General features: G+C 43.6%; 1 protein-coding gene across 1 annotated transcript in view; it reads left to right on the top strand.

Moving 5' to 3' along the window:
* LOC147709888 (uncharacterized) overlaps positions 1-14,679 on the top strand; it is a 153,625-nt gene extending 138,946 nt beyond the window's left edge. Inside the window, exon 5 of the mRNA XM_086928327.1 lies at positions 7,491-14,679. Within this exon, the coding sequence (XP_086784453.1) occupies positions 7,491-13,370 (5,880 nt within the window). The 3' untranslated portion in view covers positions 13,371-14,679. The remainder of the gene's footprint in view (positions 1-7,490) is intronic.
* The last annotated feature ends 1,853 nt before the right edge of the window (positions 14,680-16,532 follow it).

The raw sequence follows: 16,532 nt of genomic DNA on the forward strand, positions 1-16,532 counted from the left end.
GCATTCCCAAAGCCGGGGCACAACACAAGTCCTCCCTCAGCTGCAAAAATGCCATCAAACAATCTTTGTCCCATGGTACCGGATCACTCACTCCTTTGTGCGTCAGTTGTAGTAAAGGTTTTGCCTTCAGTGAAAAGTTGGCTATCCACTGCCGACAATAACCGACCATGCCTAGAAACATCCTGACTTCTCTCTGTGTTTTAGGCGCGTTCATTTTCATGATCGCCTCTATTCTGTCTGGAGACACCTTCCGTTTTCCCTTTTCAATCCTGTGGCCCAAGTATTGCACTTCAGTCAGACAATACTGCAATTTACTTGGAGACACCTTGTGTCCGTTCTCAGCCAAGTGATTTAACAAGGTGATGGTGTCTACCTTGCAAGCTTCCTCAGTTTCTGACGCCACTAGGAGGTCGTCTATGTACTGGACTAGAACCGAGTTCTTGGGCAGTACTAGACTTTCAAGATTTTTCTTCAACAGCTGGTTAAAAATCGATGGGCTTTCTGTATACCCCTGGGGAATACGACACCATGTTAAAACGCGATTTTCCAGCTTAAAAGCGAACAGATACTGGCTCTCCTCATCTAAAGGAATCGAAAAGAAAGCCTGGCATAAGTCTATCACTGTGAACCATTCAGCTTGGAACGGTATCTGAAACAATATCACTGATGTATTCGGTACCACTGGACAACATGAAACAACGATATTATTAATCTTCCGAAGATCCTGCACTATCCTGTATTTCCCACTAGGCTTCTGCAAACCCATGATCGGGGAGTTACATGGACTTCCCACGATCTCCTTCAGTATTCCCTGTTTAATCATGGATTCGATCACAGGCTTTATTCCTGCAATTGTCTCCGGTGTCAACTTATATTGTGGTGTTCTTGGATACTCAGCATTGGGTTTTACCATGATCTTTACCGGTTCTACCCCTTTAATCAGTCCTATTTCCTCTCCAGTAAAATCCCACACCTCAGCTGACACAGTCTCCTTTAAGTCCTGTGGAAGCTCCTCCACCGTTAAGGTAGGATATAGTTCCACGCATCCCTGCGAGTTTACAACCTTAAAATCGGCATCATCATCGTTAGTCTGCACTTCTACTCCTTCAGGTGTGCAATATATGGTGCAATTTAGTTTACACAACAGATCTCTTCCTAGCAGACACACAGGGCTAGAATCACAAATCACAAACTGATGTTCATCACTGTAGTTCCCTATCTTCACTGACACTGGTTCAGTCAGAGGATTCGTCATTCTCCTGTTTGCGACTCCTACCACCTGAATCGTCTCTCCCGACATTGGCAAACCTGGGACGACCGCCGATCTCAAAGTGGATCGAGTGGCCCCCGTGTCTACCAAAAAGGTCGTAGGACATCCAGCCACCTCAGCTTCTACGTATGGTCCTCTCTGGTCTACCTCCAGGGCTGCTCCTAGAGTACAGTCTTCTTCCCTATTCACTCGTTGCCCCGTAAGAGGATCAACGTAGTAGCATTCTTCTCCTCCTACGAACAGTGGCAGTTGTCTATAGGTTTTCCCTCCATTTGCAATGCGAGGCGGTTGAGGGAACGGTGCTCGAGGAGTCTGAGTCCCCCCTTTGATAAACTTTCCCTTCGGGACTGCTGTTCCCTTTACCATGCTGGTTTGAACCTCATCCTCCTCCTGTTCTAATTCCCCCGTCTTGACATTATAGGGACACTCGCGTCTCCAATGTCCCACCTCGTTACACTGATGGCACCTCGTTGTCTTTTTCAGTGTCGCGATATCTACCCTCGGTCTCGGTCTTTCTTCCTCATCTCTGCTTTGGTTATTCTGTTTCTTTCCTAGTGTTCCTGTTCCCTGTTGCCGCTGTCCACCCTTTCCAGCTGACTGCATCTGCACCAACATCAGCTTTTCCTTAAGTTTCTTTGCCTTTGAATCTATTTCATCGCTACAGTACCTCGCATACCTCAGAATCTCATCTAAAGGTTTGTTCTGCCAACAAATCAAATGCTGTTGAATCATCAGGCTTATGTCTGGCCTCAATCCTAGGACAAACTTCGACACAAACTGTCCTATGTCTTTGGGGTCCATCACATCCAACCCACTGTACTGTTTGAATGCTTTCAGCAATCTCTCATAGAACTCGTGAACGGTCTCCTTAGGCTCCTGAGTTGTTCGATCTATCTTAACCCAGTCTATGTCTTGCACCGGCACCTTCTCTTTTAACCATGCAATTACCCTCTCGTACTTTTCCATGACTCTCTCTGATGGACCATTCGTCCGGGCATCTCTATCTGGTTCACAAATGGGCCATTCGACACTAAGTTTGCATGCCGTCCACAAATCTCCGGGTACTACGATATCCAACAGGGTGTTCAAGTCGATCCACAGTACCTTAGAGATCTTCACAAACCTCTCTACCTGCTTATACCACTCGACGGGGTTCTCCCTGAGCTTTGGAAAGGAATTGGTAAATGCCGCTAAATCCCCCCTACTCCAGGGCACATGCACGTAGCTTCCGTTCGCGATTTCTCGCAAAGGGAAAGCTTCCATTCGCATTATCTCTCCATCCTGGGACCTCGCAAGTGTACTCCTTCTGACGGATCCCCTCTTAGACCATCTTTCCTCCCATTTATCCAAATCCCTCCATACTCTGATACTCAGGATCAGTTCCTTTATGTGTACTTTCAGCCCAATCGTCCTACGCTCATCTAGATCTTGATCCGTGCAATTTAGCCTATGGTTGCCCTGTAAAGCTTTAGTTCGTGACATGTCTATCATATACCTGTCTGCCAATTCAGATAATTTTTCATGAACTGACCTCGCTTTCCGAGTAACATCCTTAGACATAAACAGTATTTCATCATGATCATACAGCTCTATTCTTTCCATTGGCAATGTGCCGTCTATGATTTCATCCAAGTCTGATTTTAAACTCATTACATCGAGCCGTTTCGCTTTTATCTCAGCTCTCAGTACCTCACTCCTAGGTTGTTCGTTTACATCCCTCTCACCCCCACTACGAGCCCTACGTCTCGGTACAGGTGAGTTATGAGGCGTCCTTCTTGCTTCTCTTTGTTCCCACCTCTCTAGATCCCAAGCTTTTCCATCCTCTCTTGGGGTATGGTGGAACAATGTTCTATCCCCCATTACTGCGTTCTGTCTTCTCGGCTCGGTCTCTCTAGATGCAAGATAGGATCCTCCGTTCTGTTCTATATCACTGCTATTCCCTTGCTGTCTGGTGTCACTCAATAAATGGAAAGGTCCTTCACGGTCTTCCATGTTCCCGCGATCCCGTCCGTGATCACTGGATGTATGGCGAGACCTTTCGCGACTCCCTATATTCTCGTGACTCCAATGTCGCACATTCTCATCTGGGGCATGGTGAGTGCACCTGAAACTATTTCGGTACTCCTGTGTCTTACGTTCTCCCTCACTAAGAATGAGGCGAGGCACTCCCCCACACCCTGTGCTTTTGTCATCACACATCTGTCTATTGCCACTGATGGTATGGCAAGTATCTCCTTTGCTTCCTTGACTCCCTCTCTCCCACTCTGGGCTGCTTTCGCCAGCTCCGCAGTGAGAGAGGATCCTGTTATCCTGATCTCTCCATTCTGCTTCTGTTTCTAGCTTTTTATTCTGAGTCTCTTCAGCAGCATCCCATTCTTTCAAATACTCCCTTAATTCCTTAAAGGTTTTCGGTTTCGGTCCCCTCAAATCCATATGTCCTCTCTGACCCCCTTGTTCTATCCAGGGACCCGTTGCTGAATCCAATGGGGTACTCTGACTCTTTGGTCCTAGCAACTGCCTTTGGGAATTGATTGTATTATTCCTACTTTCCATCTCTGCCCTTTCCCTGTCCCATCGTGCCTGTTCCTCCTGCTGGACTCCCTCCGGGTTGTAGATTGACACTATAGGACCTATGGTAACAGGTACTTGTAGAGCATCTGGCAATTGATACGACCTTGCATGCTGCCTTTCTGGCACCTTCTGGACCACGAATCTTCCTACTACTCTCTGTACGGGACTAGATTGAGGTACTTCCTCACCTTTCTTGGAATCCCACTCTGATGTGGGGAGCGGTTTATATTCCCCCCACCTAGCCCCATCCCCTTGCTGTAGTTCGGGACTTTCGGCTTCTCTGTTGTACGGAGGTGGTCTGTCCATTAATAGCCTCTCTATCAGATCCTCATCCGGCTCGCTATCCTCATCCTCTTCTAGAGGTTTCTTTTCTCCCGTGGTCTCTAGCATTGTGAACAGTTTGTCTGCTTCTATTTTTTGCACCCTCCACTTTTTAGCTTCATCGTCCCATTTAGCATCCTGCACTGCTTTTACCAATCGTCTCACTCTTTCTTGGCGCCTATTCAAGCTCTTTTCGTGTGCCGTTCTAAACCATGCACTAAGGGCTTCGAACTGTGTTGGCCTCGGTAGAGGTCTCGTTGCTAGCATTACCGCTTTCAGTTGGTTCAATGCTTCTATCCTAAACGTCCCGTATCTCGGGAACGTCAGTTCCTCATTTCCTTCTGTTAGCTTACTCCACTCAGAGATCCATAATATTGAGTGTAACCCTACATTCACAGCCATATAATAAGCTGGTGTGCCTTCTGGTGGAGCTTCTTCTCCTGCATACAAGCTTCCTCTATCTTTCTTAAAGATCGCCCTTAAACGCTTAAAACACTTCATTTTGAAGAATCTACGATTTTCCTTATTTCTCTTCCTTATTTACTTCCCGATGACAAACCAACCAATCCCTACGCGGCTCTCGCTGACCAGCCTATCCCAGCGCGACTCTACGCTGACTGACCAATCTCAGCGCGGCTCTACGCTGACGTCACTCGTCCCCTCTGCAGCAGTTCCCCTCCTTTCTCAGCTCGTCTCACGGTCTTGCATGCGTTTTCATTCATACGCCGAAAAATGACTACTTCCGTCCAAGCGATCACTTTTCTTGACTGTACGTCCACAGTCTAACTGTAATTGTCACCTCAACTGACGAGACGTCTTTCCTCTCACGTTCAGACGCTCGCCTTAACTGATAGGTTACTTACACACAGTAAACGTCCGACCAGCGTCCGTTACTCATACACTCACTCTGTCACTCCCCCTATCATCGGTCCTTCGGGCGATCAATGGTACCTCATGACCCCCTTTACAATGGTAGACAATTACTCTGGGTGTTCGATACACCCGAACCACTTAAGCCCTTCTCTGGATCTTAAGATTTTATCCGGTTGCACGCGCTCACAACCTTCCCTCAATCACACTACAGGCATTCAACTCCGCTTGACATTACAACACAAGTACAACACAAAACACCGCAATCTGGCAACGCATGACCCTTATACTCACTCTCGACCGACTCTGCTGCTTTTCTCTCGCACCGTCAGCACCGTCTTCGGCAGGGATTCTTCTTCTGGTCGCCGATGACTAGGGACCTTGGGGTAATCTAAGCCTGACCTAGGTTGCCTTCCTCAAGAAGAAAACCATCCTCTGCTACCAACTGCGGGGAATGAGATTTTGATACCTTTTCTGATTACCTAGATACCTATCTCATTCTTCCTTTTGGATCGATTATTTTCTGTCATTGAGTAAAAGACAAACCCCACATAGGTTAAATCAACCCCATAGACTGACGCAACTCTGAAGAACCACTTACGACTGATAAAGTTTTAAAAGTTTAATATAAAATTAATATCAGTTGCATATACAATCCTCTCAGGATAAGATTCACCAAGTATACAGGAACTAAAAGGAACATAAATTCCCTAAAGAATCTAAGTCTACAAAAGAATACAATTAAAATCAATTCCAGAATCAACAGATTAAAAAGCATAGACACAAAGTGGTTCCGTTGCGTCATCTAAAAGAAGAGAATAAGCAAGTTAAATCTGTCCCTACTCTATGCTAGGTGACATCCCTACTTCGCAAGTTCTTTACCTAAAAAAGGTGTCAGCAGTTTGACTTCCAAAGAAGTTCAAACTCTCTTAGCCTCTAATGGTAACCTATGTCGAGAAGCAGTACCCTCTCTGCCTACCCATCCGCTCTCTAAGGGTCCTCGGCCTACTGCTCTCTTGCGCTCTGCTCTTTGCTCTCAGGCCATCTGCTCTCGCTCTTCGCTTGCTCTTCTCCCCGGGGTGCTGTCCCTAAATTCACAATCACAGTATGGGTGGAACGCCCCTTGACGCCCACCACGTATACATTTACACATGCTCTCATTCTTGGATTTTTCCATTGCTTCATCTCTTCGCGTCGTCCGTTAAGTTGACCTTGCTTCTTAGGCGCCATCTTCGTCATCTTGCTGGTGACTTCATTGACATTCCAGTTGACACTTTCAGAGCAAAGTCTATCACCTTAACAGAACTCCATTCTTTACGGTTGTGACCATAACCTCGTTTGGTCCTGTGAACGGTCATTTCTAAACAAGACCCAAATTCCAAGCGTCTCTTATCTCACTTAGGCCATAAACTTCGTCCAGCATTGTCACCTTAAATCTAACAAGACCTTTGACTCTTGTCTCGCACGTTCAGATCAAGGCTATCCCCTGTTCCTGTGAGCCCACTAAATTACGTACAGCGGACTACACTCTTGCAAACCCTTGGTCAGTTAGGTTAAAATCACACATGACCACACTTTTCTAACATTCCTACAAACTCTTCTACACAGTATAACCGTTAACACACATTTATATATATAATCGAATTAGCGAATCAGAGATTATACTTAAATCCATGTTACATAAAATACAACGTTTATATTCTCGTGCTTACACCGTGCTACATAGTCTACACATTTCTTTACTTTACATTTCACCGCTTTCTCCGTTTAATAATTACATACGTATATTCAGTTTAGCACGTTCTACTGTTCTTTAAGCATTTACACGTTTCTATATTAGACCACTACATATACGGTCTTTTCTAATACATATTCTAAAGTGAATACATTTACATTTCCTATTACTTAAGTTACATCGGCTAACTTTACGCTACAAGTGCTATTTCATGTTACAACTTCTACGTTTTATGCGATATGCTTGTAAATATGGTACAGATATATTTTTCATTCAAATTGCGCTCTCTCAAACACATTATCTGTTTGTCCCTCAGACTGTCACTATGGAACAAACAACTGCACACTGACTGTCCCTTTCCATGTTTCTCCATCACATCCTGGTCTCTGGAATTGGAGCACCCCCAGGCTCCGCACACCGTACAGTCTTGCACGCGGCTTCTTTTCTGCTGATGCTCCTGGTACAATTGAAGGCTGCATGTGAAGGCCTCCTCTGCTCAATGGAGCCAGTCCAGCACGATTATAAAGTGCTAAAACACATAGCAAAATCTGGAGTTGTACCAGGATTTTCATTTTTCAAACTAAGGTTTCCAAACATTTGATTGTATTTTCGATAAAAATTCAAAGACATTTGTTTTGATTTTTGAAAAACAAAAAAGAGAGGGTTTTGTGACGGTTGATTTAGCAGCAAAGAAAATTAATCCAATTTTTTTCTCTCCTACAGATAGCAAAGCAACTCCTTGAGCGCCAGCCACCAGAAAGAGATCGAAGCTTGCCTGAGGTCGAAGGGGTGACCCATGAAGTCATCCTTATGCTTGGATCCGATGAGACGGTGAAGACCAGCGGTGAATCTCTGTTTCAGAAGGAGAGCGGGACCACTAGGCAGAGGACGTTGATGGAATGGAATGAGAACACGCGGCACTTTACTCTTCTCCGCACCAGGGGCGCCAACACCGTGGAGCTGACGCTGCATACAAAGCTCCTTGTTGTAGGTCATGGGGCGGTGAGAGGCGCAAACTTTATGTTGGGTGGGAAGACTTCGAAGCAACTAGCGGACTCCCTCCTGTCCCTCTCAAGAAAGAGAGCAGAGCTTCACATGGCTAAGAAAAGTAGGACCCTCCGAGAAGTTAGCCTGGTTTCCTGTGATGCTGTGGGGGCCAAAGGGAAGCAGTTTGTGGAAGAGCTTTTGGTGAATATGCGGGAAGGGGGGCTGGAAGTTGGGTCTGTCTCAGCACGAACTGTTTCAACCTATGTCTTACCTGATGGGACCAAGAGAACCGCAGAGTCAGAGGCGTCTGAGCTCTGGAGCCAACATAACCCAAAACACAAGAAAACATTCTACTTAGGCGATGACAACAAACTTCACGAGACTACAGACGGCTCAAGAAAGAGTCGCCAGTGGCATGAAGAGAATAAAGGTACCTTAGAGTTACATCCACTCAGCCCCCCCACAAATGAGCCTCTTTACGCTAAATACAAAAATAAGTATCATCTAATTGAAGATGACGTAGTTAATGATATCATTGAGACTAAAGTCAGGGAGCTTTTTCCTCCAGACATCTTGCCAGAACAGGATATGGAAGGTACAATAACGGAGAGGGTGCCAATATTCAGGATGGATGGTAATACTGTATTGCAAGATGTCAGAACAGTGAACAAAATGGATGGACTGAGGAAAACTATCAAACAGATGATCCGAGACTCCAACCAGATTCGCCGTGAGATGTTGCAAACTAGATTCAAATTATTACAGCGTGAGAAGATTATTGAGAGTCTGGATTTCGACCTGAAAACCACATGGGAAAAACTACATGAGCGAGCAGAGACAAACCAGAATCTTAAAGACTTGGAGACTGAAATTATCGGGAGGCTATCCAGTGAATTTCGATATTTTCGCTTCAAACATTTTGTTTATGAAATGAATTTAAATGACTTCTACGTATTTTTCTACGGAGCAACAGATCAAGAGCATGCACATCCTACAGGGAAATTCGAAGAAGATTACACTTCAATGGGCGGAATGAAAAACAAACACGATTTTGTACAAATGGCCAAGAACTGGGTTGATAATGAGCATGAAAGAATTTCTAACAACATCAATGTTTATGATGGGATGGCTGTCCTTGCGACTCACATCTCTGAAGCTGTTCGCAACCCCCGAGTGTTTATAACAAATAGGCTGATGTGGGATGTCACTTCCACATGGGCAGATTTTAGGGCTAGTAATCCAATGGCAAAGGGGGGTACTTGGAGGGGGCTAATAGCCGGAATAGGCGTGGAACACCAGCCTTCTGCTGAGGTACATGCCGATACATTGGCTGCTATGAAGTTATGGCTTACAAGGAAATCTAGAGCCAATTTCATCACTGGTCAGCTAAACAACGCCGAGCCACCCTTAGAAGAACTTTCAAATATGGTACGGAAGCAGTCTCTTGATAAGTTACCAGTAGATAACACACTTATTGATTATGGATGCAGGGCACAGACAGGAGCTCTGTCTGAGAAGGATGTGGGTCGGATGCAAGGATTCGAAGAGGCGGTGCGGGGGAGGAGTCTGCAGCCACAATTACTGCTGAAGACAGCAGAAGATCAGCAGCACCTACAAGAAAAGATCAGAGACATCATGACGGATCAGCGATATGGAGATCTCTCGGACTATCGGAAAGTCAAATCCCTTGAGAAATACAGTGGTGGATTGAAGTTAAGATTACAGAGCAAAACAGACCCCCTGATGACCAAAGAGATCATTATCTCCGGAGGAGCAGGGTCTTCAAAATCCGAGGAGCTCATGCACTCCTACTTCAGCGACGTTCACTCTACGTCCAGCAAGATTAATCACGGTTTGGGCATTTACGGCACTCTAATGGGCTTCCAAGCAGCAAACCAAATGTTCTCCCAAGGGCGGGACTGGGAGGGTGGAGTCATGGTGGCGCAGGGCGTTCACGGTGTAACAGAACTCTCAGGTGTTAATGCAGTCGTCAACGACTTCATCAGCAGCACCTCAAAGCAGGCGGTTGCGAAGATCTCTGAGAAGCTGGAAGGGGTCGCCGCTGCTAAATTTACTAACTCACTGTCTTCAATAGGAAAAGCAGCCAAAAGCATTCCAGTTCTTTCTGTTGCATTTACCACATTTAATATATATGAAGATATTAAGCAGGACAGTGCCATTGGATTCGTGGATGCCGCCTTGGATGGAACAATATTAGTAACCAGCCTGCTTGGGCCGGAAATGCTGCCAGTCACTGTTGCTTTGACTATCATCCGCTTGGGGATAGACCCTTTGTACCATGAGATCAAGCACGAGCTCGACTCATTGTCGCCCCACGCCAGTGATGGGCAACATTTGATAGCAGTCCTAAACGGAATTGTTCTTGCTGGCAGGGACATTATTGATTCTTTTGTGGAAGTAATAAATCAGTTTAACATTTTCCATACATTCAGTGAGATCTATGACCTAGAGGAGGAGCACAGAAAGAGCATGCAGCTGGTAGATGAGCTGAAGACCCCCGATAATTACTTCAAGCTCGATGAGCAGGGGGTGGGTGACGGGTGCCACAACGTGATCGACTTCACCCAGGGGAAAGATTCTGGCTACGCAGGCAATCTGTACGTTGAATTGACCGACCACAACTCTATGATCGTAACCATCAATGGCCCAGTCACTTCTGGAAGGCTGCCCAAAGAGTACCCTTTCCAGAGAGGGTGCGAAACAGTGGACATCATTTTAGGATTTGGGGAATCAGTTAAGGTTGCATTTGTAAAGAAATCAGCCACAATTCTGTGGATCCCAGTGAAGAAAGAAGATGTGATTGGCTCGGTGGTGCCGGATGAAACCTCTTTACATGGCACCTACAAAGGCAACTCAAAACCTAACCGGTTCTATGCAGTCCAGCAAAGGAAACCACCAGGCCTGCATTACTCTCTCGATACATACTTCTACAAGCTATTTGGCAACAACGGGAATGACCTTTTCTTTCTGGGGCCACAGAGAAGCTTGGTTCACGGTGGAAATGGGCAAGATGTCTACTTCATCCCTGAGGACGGTGGAGACACAGACATTTGTAACCAGGCAGAGGACCAGGCCATGGATCTTCTAATAATCAACATCACGTTCAGCCAAATATCAGCAAGGAAAGAAGGCCAGGACTTGAAGCTGTTCTACAACAACAATCACCACATAGTCATCAGGAGCTGGTTTATGGGAGAATCATATCAACACTTGAGTTTCAAAAGTAGCGACGGTGCATTATTTAAAATGGGGAAAGTTCTACTGGATGGGAGAGTCACCCTAGAAGTGACAGTCCTGGATTATTCTAGAGACAGTGAAGGGTGCAATGTAAACCTGAAACTCTCACCCTGGGAAAGAGTTGTCTTTGTTAAAGGAAGTGATTACAATGATGTCATTTTAGGCAATGATGTGGGGAACGTGCTTCAGGGTGGGAAGGGCATCAACCTTCTCACGGGGGGAAATGGCAAAGACATGTATGTACTGGAAGAGAAAAAGACCTGTGACACAATCAACAACCAAGCTTCAGATGGAGAAATAGACACAGTTCAAATAGCTGTTGAGTATAAAAATGTAAAAGTAGCCGTTGTCAGCACATCTTCTCTCAAGGTCTGGGATTCTGCCTCCTCGGCCTGTGTGATCATCAAGGGATGGAAGTTGGGCTGGGAATGGCAGCACATCATGTTCCAAACCAAGGACTTTGTTATTTTTCAGGTGTCAAACACGACTGCTGAACCCAAGATTGTGCCGTTAATCATGGATTTCCGTAACTCAGAGACAGGGGTGACCCTTGACCTAAACACCATTCCAGGGAATGAGCACATAATGACTGTCATGGGGTCATCATTCAAGGATGTCCTCACGGGCAACAGCAAACCCAACTTCTTTGCTGGTGGTGACGGGGATTTGCTAAAGGGAGGGGATGGCCGTGACACTTACACTGTTGATTGCAAAACGGAGCAACCTGCTATTATCAATAACTATGCAGAAGACAGCCTGCCTGATGTTTTGTTTCTGAAAGAGAAGTTTAGCACACTGAGATATACAAACCCTGCAGACTCACCTGACGTCATCATCACGGGTAGGAGATGTGCTGTCCGTTTGCAAAATTGGCACCTATCTGAACAGAACCGGCATCTATGGATCCAGACAGAAGATGGGATAACTTTCGAGCTTGGGAACGGAACTGTACCCCATGTCTATGCTGTGGACTATTCCACATCAGATAGCCATCCTGATACCATTGACGCTCGTACTGGTGTCTACTCAAGTGCAACAAAGATAATTGGTCCCGCAAAGCTTGGTACAATATGGGGAAATGAGAAGGACAATTTCATCGACCCTGGTAGCGGGGGCGCCTTTATGAGTGGTCTCAGTGGTAAAGATACGTATATCCTCAAAACAGAACATCAAGGAAGATATGTTCTTGATAATTTTGCACAAGACCAAAGTATTGATTTTCTTATTCTCGATACAGAGTTCAAGGCTATCAATATATCTTGTTTATCAAAAACAGATTTGCTCATTAGTGCACCACCTGCAGCCAGGTGGACATGTGAGCTAAAAGGATACATTCAGCATAAAGAGCAGAGACACCTGATAATGCAGAGCAGAGACAAGGTTTGGTTCACAGTGTCTGAGGAAACCTTTCAGATCCAGCCCCTATTTCTGGATCGCAAGGATCTTCCAACAGACCTCCACCTGAACCTGTCTGATGGCCATCTTCGCACCATTCCAACTGTATATGGATCAGTACGGAACAGAAACACCATCATGGGAAATGACCTGAAGAATGCATTGGTGGGTGGAAAGGACACTGACATGCTCTATGGACTTGGGGGCAATGACCTTCTTCAGGGGTCTGATGGGACCGACTACCTGTCAGGTGGAACTGGGGATGATGAGGTCCATGGAGGAGAGGGAGACGACTATATCTTGGCTGGAGCCGGGGATGATGTTATCTATCCTGGGCCAGGCTCGGATAAAGTCTATGGGGGATCTGGGTCTGATACCGTACTTTTCTCAGGGAACCACACAGATCACACTGGAGTTCTGGTAAACCTAGGCTTGGGCTATGGCACGGGTGCCGATGCTGAAGGCGATCTGTACTTCAGTGTGGAGAACGTGCTTGGGACCAGCTACGATGATATCCTTGTAGGAAGCAACAAGGACAATTATCTAAGCGGTGAAGGCGGAAGTGACCTTATTCTGCCAATGGGGGGCACTGATGTTCTCCATGGCGGGGAAGGAAGTGACATTTATTACATGCGAGAGACAACTGGTTTTAAAAGAATTGACAACTTCTCTAAAGACAAGGCCATGGATATGATCTACTTTGGAACTGTGGGTAATGATGAAATAAAAGATATACAATTCAGGAAACTGGAAGATGACTTAGAGATAACATTTCCAAAAGGCACAGACACAGACTTTCTGGAAGGGGTTCTTATAAAAAATTGGTTTAAATCCATAGACTATCGTCATGTTTTCATAACATTTGGAGGGGTGATTCCTCTGGAGTCCTTATTGAATAGCCTACAACCAATGGGAACTTGTGTGATGCAGTTGAAGTCTTCATCCCCTGTACTAAAATGTTAGAATATTCTGCCTATTTCAATATAGAAAGAGAAAAAAATAATCAATTAGTAAACATTTCAATTGTGTTATTGCATATAACATACAATCAAGGAAAAACTATTTTAAACACAATGTAATGCCATAAATGTATTTTTCTATTTAGTTTGCTACTTTTATCTGTGTAAAACAAATTCTAGTCATTGTTTTTAACATGAAGCTAGACTAAAAGTATCAGAATCTGAGCCACATCCACCACATGTCCCAGAAATCCCAGGTGTCTCAGCAATTCCACTTTCTATGTAAGGGGAATTGATGGTACACAATTGATATTACTATTCTGACCACTCACAGAACAGCAGTGCGACCTTCCAGGATATTATTTCCATTGTGTACACAGTGTGCTGAAAGCATCAAAAATGTGGTGTAGTTCAGCGTAAAGAAAAGATGATATTTATTTAATCCCATAAATAGATGGTGAGCCCCCATGGAGAGAAGGGAAGTTGATGTCTGTCACAGAGGATACTGCTTGGGCTGCAAGTGGCACTGTTGCAAAGTTATACCCCCGGAAAGATGTGAAGATTGCTTTACACATCCGATAGAAAATCTCTGAGGGTGGCCATCATAGGACTTGATTTTTAAAACGTCACATTGGTGTTGTAATATCTTGTACTTTTCTAGGCCTGGAGTTCATACACTACATCATTATGATATCTTCTGTGTATGATTCTAGTATCAATTAATGGTCCATTATATGTTAATGTTTATTTTACTTACACCCATAGAGTACAACGCCTCAAAGGAATATAATTAGGTTGTTTGTGACCACGTGCTGCTTGGCAGGAGGAAAATTAGGCAAATATGCACACTGCTTTAATTTTTCTTAACTCTTTTCAACAATGTGAATCAAAGAGAAGTTGTTTAAACGAGTATTATCTAGAATTCATCTTATTATTGACCCAAGTACTTTTTGAAATACATGAGTGCTATAGTTTACTTGTACTGTGCACTACAAAATGAGTCCTGAAGACAATCCTCCTAATGTGTGATAAAAAGAACTAAAACTCAATCTCTAATTGCTCATTAGTTGAAGTTTAATAGCAATATATGATTAATCCTAGATAACATAAAAAATTGATCATTGTGCAACAGTCTATTTTCCTTTGTTGTCCATCTGGATTTTTTCACAAAGTAACAGGGTACATTGCTCTATGTTTTCTCCTCTTCCCAAAAATATTTGACTATATATATGTATGCATATATGCACGAGCAAAACAGAGGTATCACGTGCATACCCTTTTACAATAAATCAGGATGTCACTAAAATCATTCACATTTTGCCTTTGATGCTTTTTTTACTGGTGTTCGGGAGCACAAGAAATGAAAAGGCTCTGTGAAAAATAAATGGATCATCGACCTATTAAACCTTGAATACTGCCACAACAAGTGTCTGTTCATTATTTACCTTAATGAAATGTGTCTGATAATAACCTTATCTGATATAGAATTAAAATGCAACAGCTTCATATATATGCATGGGCCATTGATAAGCCATGTCCAACCATTCCCTTACACTACGCACATTCCTGAAATGAGCAGAATGGCATACCTTATTAGAACAGCATTTACATCATATTGTGCCTTGAACAGTTTGTAAGTCACTCATACATTATACATTCTTAAACAATTTATAATGTCTCAGAAAGTTCACTGGTCTTCTGGAAAATAGCAGATCCTTTCCTGAAGGACCAACCATTCAGATCGACTAGATCTATAAAGAAGGTCTATAAGAGATCTATAAAGCAGGTCAATAAGGGATCTATAAAGCAGGTCTATAAGAGATCTATAAAACAGGTCTGTAAGAGATCTATAAAGCAGGTCTATAAGAGATCTATAAAGGAGGTCTGTTTGAGATCTATAAATCAGGTCTTTAAGAGATCTATAAAGCAGGTCTATACAAGATCTATAAAGCAGGTCTGCTTGAGATCTATAAAGCAGGTCTGCAAGAGATCTATAAAGCAGGTCTGCTTGAGATCTATAAAGCAGGTCTGTAAAAGATCTATAAAAAAGGTCTGTTTGAGATCTATAAATCAGATCTGTAAGAGATCTATAAAGCAGGTCTATAAGAGATCTATAAAGCAGGTCTGTTCGAGATCTATAATGCAGGTAGGTAAGAGATCTATAAAGCAGGTCTGTAAGAGATCTATAAAGCAGGTCTATAAGAGATCTATAAAGCAGGCCTATAAGAGATCTATAAAGCAGGTCTGTAAGAGATCTATAAGCAGGTCTGTAAGAGATCTATGAATCAGGTCTGTAAGAGATCTATAAAGCAGGTCTATAAGAGATCTATAAAGCAGGTCTGTTTGAGATCTATAAATCAGGCCTATAAGAGATCTATAAAGCAGGTCTATAAGAAATCTATAAAGCAGGTCTGTTTGAGATCTATAAAGCAGGTCTGTAAGAGATCTATAAAGCAGGTCTATAAGAGATCTATAAAGCAGGTCTATAAGAGATCTATAAAGCCGATCTATAAGAGATCTATAAAGCAGGTCTATAAGAGATCTATAAAGCCGATCTATAAGAGATCTATAAAACAGGTCTCTAAGAGTTCTATATAGCAGGTCTATAAGAGATCTATAAAGCAGGTCTGTTTGAGATCGATAAATCAGGTCTGTAAGAGATCTATAAAGCAGGTATATTAGAGATCTATAAAGCAGGTCTGTTTGAGATCTATAAAGCAGGTCCATAAGAGATCTCTAAAGCAGGTCTGTAAGAGATCTATAAAGCTGGTCTGTAAGAGATCTCTAAAGCAGTCTGTAAGAGATCTATAAAGCAGGTCTATAAGAAATCTATAAAACAGGTCTGTTTGAGATCTATAAATCAGATCTGTAAGAGATCTAAAAAGCAGGTCTATAAGAGATCTATAAAGCAGGTCTGTTTGAGATCTATAAAGCAGGTCTGTAAGAGATCTATAAAGCAGGTCTATAAGAGATCTATAAAGCAGGTCTATAAGAGATCTATAAAGCCGATCTATAAGAGATCTATAAAGCAGGTCTATAAGAGTTCTATATAGCAGGTCTATAAGAGATCTATAAAGCAGGTCTGTTTGAGATCGATAAATCAGGTCTGTAAGAGATCTATAAAGCAGGTCTATTAGAGATCTATAAAGCAGGTCTGTTTGAGATC

The sequence above is a fragment of the Lissotriton vulgaris genome, chromosome 6 (genome assembly GCF_964263255.1).
Source record: "Lissotriton vulgaris chromosome 6, aLisVul1.2, whole genome shotgun sequence".
Lineage (NCBI taxonomy): Eukaryota > Metazoa > Chordata > Amphibia > Caudata > Salamandridae > Lissotriton > Lissotriton vulgaris.